We start from the raw sequence: 10761 nt of genomic DNA, 5'->3' as shown, positions 1-10761 counted from the left end.
TATGTTTATTTATTAAAAATTATAAAATATATATAGCCATGTTTTTTTGGAAGTTCATTAGTATATTAGTATATACTAATGAACTTCCAAAAAACATGGCTATATATATTTTATAATTTTTTTTTTTTATCTTTATTGTTTAATTTAAGTAAGAGGAACGCCAATACAATCAATCAATATATATATATATATATATATATATATATATATATATATATATATATATATATATATATATATATATATATATACGTATATATAGTAACTGTCTTTTTTAACATTATGCTTTTTACAGTATGATGCATTTGAAAAGCACAATATAACCTTGGAATTCATGTTTCATAATGTGAAGTGTTACTTATGGAATCAATAAACCGTTAACACGTGTGGTGCAAGTCATGTAGTGGACGTGCACAAGGTGGCCACAAAAAATGTGCTGTAAAGGGTTGAAGTTACACACATGCACAGTACAGATCAAGTAAATGCAAAACTTGTGTGCATGGAAAGCATTGCGTGAACTATGAATGGGACGCCAGTAAATCATTCAATCATCTTCTACCGCTTATCCGAACTACATCATCGGGCATCAAGGCAGGATACACCCTGGACGGAGTGCCAACCCATCGCAGGGCAAACACACACTACGATTCACTCACGCAATCACACACTAGGGACAATTTTCCAGAGATGCCAATCAACCTACCATGCATGTCTTTGGACCGGGGGAGGAAACCGGAGTACCCGGAGGAAACCCCCGAGGCACGGGGAGAACATGCAAACTCCACACACACAAGGCGGAGGCGGGAATCGAACCCCCAACCCTAGAGGTGTGAGGCAAACGTGCTAACCACTAAGCCACCGTGCCCCCCACAAACACGTTTAAATATATCTAATATTAATCTTGAATTTTGTATTCTTTTAATCTTTATAATAACCTTTTGTTCTATGTTTATGTTCTGTAAACCTGCTTTGAGACAATGTCATTTGTAAAAAGCGCTATAGAAATAAACTTGAATTGAATTGGGCGTCATGGTACTCCATGATTTAGCGGCTTAACGATACGTTTAGCTATATAGGAACTATGCGCATTTGTGTGTATTCCTCGGATGATTCCTTTCAGCCGAGTGGAACACAATTTAGTGTCGGTCTGAAATGGATCAAAGGAGTCAAACGGACGCCGTTAATGTTTGGCACAGAGACATTGGTTATTTACCTAATTTAACCTGCATTTTTCGACATTTATTGGCGTCAACAGCCTTCGCACACAAATAACAACAACAAAACCCAATAAAACATCATTGTTGATCACGTGGTTTACAGCCAAAAATATCAGCCAATCAGAACAGGAAACTGCATACGACGGCGTTAAGCAGCTCGTGTGACTAATGCTCGTCATATGACTAGGCCACAAATGGAGTCATTTATAAGGAATTGAACGGGTTCAGGAATTAATCAGAAAACGAGAATTTTCTAGTGAAATTGCAGGCCGAATATGCCACCTACGCTGTTTCACAAGCTTTTCAATAAAAGAAATGGTTTTACGCCGCCGCCGAAGTGCGACAAGGACGAATCTGCGTTCAGGTGCGTATGGATAGTTACATGTACTGTAACATTTACGCCATTTCGCACACTCCCTTATTCAGAACAACTTACATATATGCTTTAAATTCTCTTTTATAAACACATGAAGGTACTGGTTTACTAGATTATGGACTGAGAGTATTACCAGTCTAAAAAAACAGTTTTTCATTTGCTAGCCGAACGGCTTTTCAGCACAGTAGCGAAGGAACTTGATGGCTGCTTCTCAAAACCAGTAGTAAATAAACTACCAGGCGCCTCTTTACTGTAGCAGAATATTTCCTGCTGTAGTGTGCGATTTACATTGCCATGTTCTGTTCAAGCATTTCATTTTGTTGTTTACCGAAATTATTAGTGCTATTTGACCAAAATGTACACCAGCAATAATAAACAGTGTTTGCTTTACACAAGCAGACAACAACTAGCATGTAAACTGTCTTTATTGTTTCAGTTTTACTGATGTGTGAAGATTCGGATACAAAATGTAGAAGTATTTAGGTTTATATGGTCTATTACAGGGATAAATCTTAGAAGTCTACTTACGAAATATCCACAGATCTGATTCTGATAAACAAATAAGTGAAACAAATCCCATACATTACACAGATCTTTTCAGGCCACTTTCACTTTTTCCTATTGTGTTATGTTGCAGCCTAAGAATACTGTCGTTCAGATTCTTTTTTTATTATTATTATTAATCTACATTCAGCACCCCATAATGAATCAGTACCCCAGAATTCTAGAAATGTCTGTACATTTATTAAAAAGAAAAAAAGCTGAAATATCACATGTACAAGTATTCAGACCCTTTGAAACAACACAAATTTAGCCCAGATGCCTCACATTTTTCTGATTATTGCTGAGATGTTTCTACACCTTGATTCAAGTTCATCTGTGGTAAATTATGTTGATTGGACATGACTTGGAAAGGCACACACCTTTGCAGGTGTATAACCTTTGCTGCAGTAGCTATCTTTTATTTCAGGGTAACAGTAAACTTTCTGCAAAGCCAAGCTTTTCTTTAAGCTAAATCAATTCTATGGAAAGGAGCAGTATTGGCCCATGGTCAAAAATGGGTTTTCAATGCACAGTAAGGATGAACTCTTAAGGAAATTCTGAAATTTATTGTTGCCCCTTGATTTGTTATAAATGTTTTGGGAAATGGTCTTTTTGTATATCACTTACAAAAATATGTAAAATATATTGGAAAATATGTATTGCTGATCCGAGGTCACATAGTGTTATTTTTGCCTTGGGTTCAACATATCATTAAGTTGGGATGTTATATCAGTCAACCTATACATATATAATGGAAAAATAATTCTCTCTTCATTTTTGCATGAAAATGTTTTGATGCTTTTTAGTCTTTTTAGAAAAAAATTGGGGGTGGATTGTCCCTTCTTTTTCATCTTTAGCTTAGCATATTCCTGAATGTCATTTTAAGTACAATTTTGCAGAAAGCTGTTTTTTAATTAAATTCAATAGACATTTAATCCACTATTAAAGTACTATGTGGTGTTCCACAAGTATCTGCTTTAGACCCTTGTTATTATTTCTTTACATGTTACCTTTTGGCAAACATATCTGAAAACGTGATTAATTTTTATAGGTATATAGATGATGCACAATGATATCAGTTTCACCAGGTGTCCAGATTCCAATAAATAAGATGTTGCTTTTAACATGACATATATAAATGGATCTTACAAAACTGCTTACAGTTAAACCAGGATAAATTGGAGACATTGGGCATATTACAAACAATATGGAGAACATAATGGACAATTTGGGTTTTCTTCCTCTCTATTACAGAAGTTAGAAATATTGGTGTAACAAATGCTTCAGATTCCAGCTGTGTTAAACATTTCAGGAACACTTCAATGTTGCAGTCTATAACTTTTCTTTATCCCTTCAGTCAGTTTACCTCCTAAATCAAACAATAAAAAGGAAAGATATTATATTTAACTCCCCATTCATAAACAATTACACTGATTAACTCTGACATATGGAGTCGATTTTATAGTGGTTTTATTTATTTTTAAATCTCTGACATTTATATCACCATAATGCCTATGTATGGATTGTATCACAAGTCAATTCCTAAGATCAACTAATTACATACTAATTGCATACTATACTAATAGCATAATATATTAAATCTAGTGATCAGTTTCTTATGCAATCATACTAAAACATAAAGAACATTAATTTTTTTAGGATATTCCATGTTTGTACTAAAGGATATTTATCTTAAGAATGCAAAGTCAGATTGCTATGCACTTCACAATACATGGTCAATAAGCCACACTAGCAAGAAATGTTTTTTTTTTCTAATTAATACATTTGGCTACAGAAATAGTCTATCACTAAATGCATGCTAAGAAAATGTCAGACATTTAGACACTTGGCTAAGTATGCAAGTGAGTGTTGCATGGATGCATCTGTGTTTGTGGCCCTATATCAACAAGACGCAAGAGATGGGTGTCTTTTGAAATAGTTGTGTGATTTCTATAATAGAAATCACACAATAGTTGTGAAATAGAAGTCTGTGGTCTCTTTAAATTTATTGGACTGGATTATCCGTTCAGAATGTGGCATTTTTGAGCATTAGTTAAACAACTGCGTGGTAAGTTTTAGTGGTAGTGTAGGTATATTTTTCATGCATATCAAGTACGTCAGTGTGATAATTTCAAAGCCATCTGCCTGATATTGTTGTTCCCCTTATGCAGGCAAATCATCTCTCACTTAGTGAGGAATGGATTCCATAAGACATCTGAAGGTGTGGTATGGTATCTGCCACCAATATGTTGTAGAAAATCCTTTGTCAAAGTGGGGCCTTTATGGACTGGACTTGTTTGTACAGCACATTCCACAGATGATTGCCTGGATTGATATCTGGGGGATTTTGAGGCCAATAATAATAATAATAATAATAATAATAATAATAATAATATTGTATTTGAATGGTGACCTTGAGTGGCTTGATAGGCACCTATAAATGAAAACCAGTAATACATAATAAGAGTAAACAACAATTCAGCTGCGTCCGAAACCGCTAACTTCCATCCAATAATTAGGCGAAGTAGTGCTTAGGCGGCGGTTTTGGACGCAGCGTAGTAAACCATCTATCAAGCTGATGCCTCGCGTCTCTACTTCTAATGACTTTTTATGGCGGATGGCAAAACCAACTTTTGGTGCATTCACCGCCACCAACTGGACTGGAGTGTGAAGCACTAGTAAGCAGATGACGACTCGCGTCTCAATCATCCTCGCATCTTATATATTTGTGTTCATCAATTTATTAAGGTTCCAAGCAGGGGCGGTTCTAGGATTTCATCTTTAGGGGGGCTTAGCCCTCAGTGAGAATTTAAAACAAGAAGAGTTTTGTATTATATATTATATGATAACTCTGGTAATAAGAATAGTGAAATTTCACTGCTTTTGGTTGCCGTCTTTGCGGCGATTAACATTATAGATAAACGCTGTTTTATAGATACCTGTGCTTCTCCGTTCAAATAACGCACTTTTGAAAGACTACAATATATACAGTATATTTCGAACCTTGTCACCTTTTTCACCTCTTGTGAGTTTGCAGGTATGTAAATGGCTGCCCACTGCTCCGGGTGTGTGTTCACTGCTGTGTGTGTGCACTTTCGATGGGTTAAATGCAGAGAACGAATTCTGAGTATGGGTTCACTTTTTTTTTTTTTTTTATTCACTTTTTCACTTTCACATTTAAAGGGATTTAAGAACAGCCTAAGGTCATGTGGAATAAGCACTTCTGAATAAATTAATTTTAAGTTGTGTTTTTAATGTGTTGAGAGAATCTGTGTTATGGATGGTTTATAGGAGAGAATTACAGAAATGTGGAGCAGTGCAACAAAAAGCTCTAGCGTCCATGGTGGATAAATGGGTAGGGGTGTAATAAGGAGCCTTGAAGAAAAAGAGCAGAGAGTAAGGGAGGGAGCGTCGAACTGTATAGAATCTGAGAGGTATGGTGAGAAGAAGAAGGGAGCCAGTGGAGTTGTCTCAAGTCAGCAGTTCATACTATTTGCCATGTTCCTCAAACCAACCATTTTTAAAGTGTGCCAGGGAACATTATCATGGTGAAAGATAGAGCGGTTTTCACTGTGTAATCCCAAGTTTTCCCAGCAAAACATAGCACATCACACTACCATTCCTCTATTGCTTGGTTTTACAATTATGATGCTCACATGTCCTAGTAGTTGCTTTCAGTAGAGGATGGGTGTCAGCATGGGCACTCTAACTGGTCTTTGACTATGCAGCTCCATTTGCAGCATATTGCCATATGCAGCAAGCTGTGATGCCCTTTAGTATCTTATTTGGGTGACACGGGCGAGCGTGATTTTTATAAATAATGTCCTTTCTGCAACTTTCAAGTGTAGTTGTGCAGCCTAAACCCTCTGTGTAACTTATAGGTCAGCATAATTTCTGAGATTGTGATCGATATAACACTTATTCCTTCCTGCTGAAGTCTTCAAATGTTCAGTAATGGAGACCAGAGCACAAATCTGACCACTGCAACAGCAGTTCAAAGTTGGTGCCACAGACTTCAAGTGGTTCTATACACAGCAGTCCCATGGGTCTCCGGGCTGTCCACACAGACTCGTCCCCAAAGCAGTGAGTACCAACAATGACAAGACTCCAACCAGTAGTAGGGCATCAGGATGGATCTGGCAGGTCTGGAGAGAAGAGGTGGTTGCACTAGGAACTCAGAAAACTGGGGGCTTGGGAGTAGCATCTGTAGCTCAAGAGGGAGAATATTAAGTATGCTTCTGATCATATAATGGCTAAAGACAAAGTACGCTATGTGCAAAGTGCAGGTGGATCATAAAAATACAAATGAAATCTGCAAATTCACAGCAGAATTCAGAATATGGTCCCCAGGGTTTGTAATTGACAGTTAGTTGAATTGTATCTGTAGACTTATTTTTGTAGGTACATAGGTATAAAGAATTTCAAAGGTGTTGAATTTATATCTAGATTTATGTGTGGCACCTATCTTAACATTTAAATATCTGTGACCCCACCTCCTCTGCCTGTTAGGTGCTGTTGGTGTATTGACTATATAGTATCATGGTAATCAGGTTACTAAAACAAGTTTGACTGTTTCTACAATTTTGTATAGTTCAGGGAACAGACAGACTCAATACTCTGAGCCTTGCGTTTACTTTATTTCACTACCCTTGGATTAACCTGCTTGTCTGGTCCCTGGCATCTTACTTCTGCAGCTATAAGATGGGAAGTTTTTAAATCCTTCCTTAGAAGTCAGATCGGTTTCATTTAGCACTAGAAAATATTTTGTGCAAAAACTTTACCTTAAAATAACCTTAAAATAATGTCTGGATACTTAAGACAGCGCATAAGATCAGCAACTACCAGTGTAGTTTTAAACAAGGAAAAGCAAAATAGAGAATAGAATTTCTGTCCTTGAAAAAGCTTTTGATACAACCTGGAAATATGCCCTAAAAGAATAATGAAATGTGATTTCTGTGATCCCTGCCCATTGTCATTGCCAACCTCTAATCCAATAGGGACTGTAACCATCAACTTGTTTTAGGAAAATTCTGATGCTTTTCAATTTTTAGTTAAAATCTTAACACAGTGCATACGTCTCTCCATGAAAGTACATGAGACATCCGATGAAGAAAATTGGTTCTGGAGCAAATTGGGAGTGGAACTCAGAAGGCTGTTGTCTTCTGTACCTGCTTAGTGACTTCAATGCTAGGATTGGTGTGGACTCGAGATTCTGCATTTATCACCCTGGACAAGCAGATGGGCAATTGCAACAGCTCCCAATGGATAACACTCCTTACCTTAGTGGGGTTAGCATTCATTCAAGGTGTCCTTCAAAGTCTGTATACATTGGCAGACCACGTCTATCCAGAATCTGGTACAGGTCAGATTGTGCTGCTGTCACTGCTGCTGTGCTGCCACTGTTTTTATAGCTTGTAAATACTATGTTTATATGTTATGGAAAACTTAATCTTCTCAGGAACAGGGTATGTGTTTAGAATTATTTACCATGTCAATGTACCTTGGTAATAAGAAATTCAATGTTCTGTGAACAGCTTAGCCTATAGCTTCCCAGGCTATGTTCTGCCCACAGTGAAATGCAGGAACAGGTCTTTGGTCCAGGTTTATTGATGGAATATTCCAGACCCTGGCAATTAATAGAGTCAAGTCAGGAATAGAGTCAAGAAGCTTTTATTGCCATTTCAGCTATATATAGCTGTTGTAGTACACAGTAATCAATATTGAGTGTGCAGAAATACTGGAATGAGCCCTAGTATTATAGCAGCAGCTACCTGAGGTATTGTGCAAAACAGCAATCAACTGAAATGTGAAAGACAGCATGTGCAAAGAGTGAAAACAGTGTGCAAAACAGCATGTAAACAGTTTTATATAATGGTGCTGTGTACATGGATGTATATTGGAAGTCATTGCAGTCCATACAGTTTGTGTGTGCGTACATGTGTGTATGTGTGTGGTGTTCTTGGTTCAGTTCCGTTATTGAGGAGTCTGATGGCTTGTGGAAAGAAACTGTTACACAGTCTGGTTGTGAGGGCCCGAATGTTTTGGTACCTTTTTCTAGATGGCAGGAGGGTGAAGAGTGTGTGTGAGGGGTGTGTGGGGTCATTCATATGTGGGCTTTGCAGATGCAGCGTGTGGTGTAAATATGATAGAGGGACTCCAATGATCTTCTCAGCTGTCCTCACATTCCGCTGCAGGCTCTTGCGACTGAGATGGTGCAATAGAACCCTAGGCCAGCTGTTAAGACAGTTCAGTTAAAATTTGGATTGTCTTTGAATTCCTATTGTTCACTAATGTTGTGATACTTGTGCAATTATAACTCAGGCTTCTGCAATATTGGACCGACTTAAGGGTTGTCCTTGGATACATCAACAATGATGCAAGGTAGTTCCATGTATTTGTGGCAAATAGAATGCAGAAAATCAAGTCCATTACAAATCCTGAGCAATGGCACTTTTACCTTCTGAGAGTAATCCTGCTGATCATGTATCAAGGGGCCTAACACAACAGCTCAGTGTTTCACGATGGTTTACTGTCCCCAACTGGAAAAAAGCTGTTAAAGCTATTGATTTTCTCAAGCACTATGCTAAGCAAATCAAGGTTCTCAGACCCAAACTAATTGAGCCCACAAGTGATTAAGAAAGGAAAGAAGTAGAACTTTTAATGATCAAATTGGTCTGAGAGAAAGCATTTAGCAACAAAGTCCATTTGTAGATTACTTTGGTGTGCTCAGCATTTGAGGACGTTTGACAAGGTCTAGCCTTCACCCATGCGTTAGGCACCTTGTTATTGTGCCTAAAGTAAATCATGTATCTTCATTACTTATCAAACACCATCAAGAGAAGGTGCATCATCAAGGTAGAGGTATGACCGTAAACGAAATGCGCGCCAATGGAATTTGGGTTGTGGGATGCAGAAGTGCAATTGCAATTCGTGGACAGCTTGTGTGTGATCAAGGTACTAACTTTGTGGTTGCGAACAGAGTGTTCATTGATGCAATGAAGGACTTGGATAATGAACAGCTGAAAGACCATGGATGTGATTACATAATGAACATCTCATCATCAAGTCACATGGGAGGCATATGGGAAAAACAAATTGGGACAATTAGAAGTGTTCTTATGGCAACCTTTTGATCAATCTGGAAAGACACTTGAAATTTCCTCACATGGGACCTTTTTGTATGAAGTGACCTCTGACAGCAGAACACTTCAATGACCCAACAATTTTCAAACCTCTCACTCCAAATCACATTCTCCTGATGAAGTCGCAGATAATATACTGTTCAGTCTCCTGAATGGTTTGTGAGTCAAGACATATACCTGTGTAAATGATGGTACCAGGTGCACCTCTCTGCAAAAAGTAATATCTTAACCTTCAATCTGGAAAAGGATAAGAAAAACATGAAGGTTAATAATGTCATCCTTCAAGAGGATTGTTCACCTCAAAATTGTTGGAGACTGGCTAGAGGAACTGAAGTGTATCCCAGGTATAATGGAAGGGTCAGAATGAAGAAACTCTTAATTAGTGACTTGAATTTAGAAGTGCATTTGCCCTGGTTCTATTGCTTAAAGCAGAATAAATGGTTGCTATTTCATAATGTTGAGCTCACAGTGTTAAGCTGAGATGAAAGGGTAAAAGAAGGTTAATACTCAAGTGAAATCACAAAGCTGATTTGATGGCCATAAATGTGATTCATGTCATTTCTTTTATTTATTACCTGTACATTATTTATATAATTTATTAATTTATAAGTGTTGATTTTTCCCGCCTCTGCCTTGTGTGTGTGGAGTTTGCATGTTCTCCCCGTGCCTCGGGTTTCCTCCGGGTACTCCGGTTTCCTCCCCCGGTCCAAAGACATGCATGGTAGGTTGATTGGCATCTCTGGAAAATTGTCCGTAGTGTGTGATTGCGTGAGTGAATGAGAGTGTGTGCCCTGCGATGGGTTGGCACTGCCAGGGTGTATCCTGCCTTGATGCCCGATGACGCCTGAGATAGGCACAGGCCCCCCGTGACCCGAGGTAGTTCGGATAAGCGGTAGAAGATGAGTGAGTGAGTGAGAAGTGTTGATTTTACTTTAACATTGGGTAGGAAATATGTTGTATCTGTGACGAACAGACACATTTTTGTGTCGCAGTTTGCTAAGAGCACATGAAGCGAAATGTTTGCAGTTTGTCAAGAAGTTAAAGGCAGGGTCTCCGATTTTTGAAAGCCAATGTTGACACACAAAATCACCAAAACAAACATGTCCCTAACCCAAATGGGTCCCACCCCTGTATTGATAGCTCCGCCCACACATACATACGTAACCCAGGCAACTAATGGAAAGAAATGTGTCTTTATCTTAGCTGAAGAGAAGAACAATACGATTGCAGATAAACAAACAAGCAAAAATGTCTTCTATACTTCTATAAAATATTTTGTTTTCTATAAAGGTGTGTATTTTGCATATTGTCTTGTAATGTAAAAAGTTCAACAGTGGATACGATGACAGGGATGCAGTTAGAAAACAAGAAGAATAAATCCATCTGTAGCTGAAGAGCTATGGTTTCAAGTATTTCCTGGAGAGAGTAAAATTCTGTACATTCTGGGCAACCTTATAATAAAATCTACACATTTGCTAATTTT

At 37.9% G+C, this 10761-nt stretch overlaps 1 protein-coding gene across 3 annotated transcripts in view; it reads left to right on the top strand.

Annotated features, from left to right (window-relative positions):
• Window positions 1–1347: 1347 nt before the first annotated feature.
• Window positions 1348–10761, top strand: part of fnip1 (folliculin interacting protein 1) — a 63387-nt gene continuing 53973 nt past the window's right edge. For all 3 annotated transcript variants that reach the window (XR_009649742.1, XM_060890242.1, XM_060890241.1), the window contains exon 1: window positions 1348–1581. Coding sequence is in view for 2 of the 3 variants with exons in the window: in XM_060890242.1 (XP_060746225.1) it covers window positions 1493–1581 (89 nt within the window). In the remaining variant the exon portion in view is untranslated. The remainder of the gene's footprint in view (window positions 1582–10761) is intronic.

Source organism: Tachysurus vachellii, chromosome 17 (assembly GCF_030014155.1).
Source record: "Tachysurus vachellii isolate PV-2020 chromosome 17, HZAU_Pvac_v1, whole genome shotgun sequence".
Classification (NCBI taxonomy): Eukaryota; Metazoa; Chordata; class Actinopteri; order Siluriformes; family Bagridae; genus Tachysurus; species Tachysurus vachellii.
This window is presented reverse-complemented; position numbering and strand designations above follow the sequence as displayed.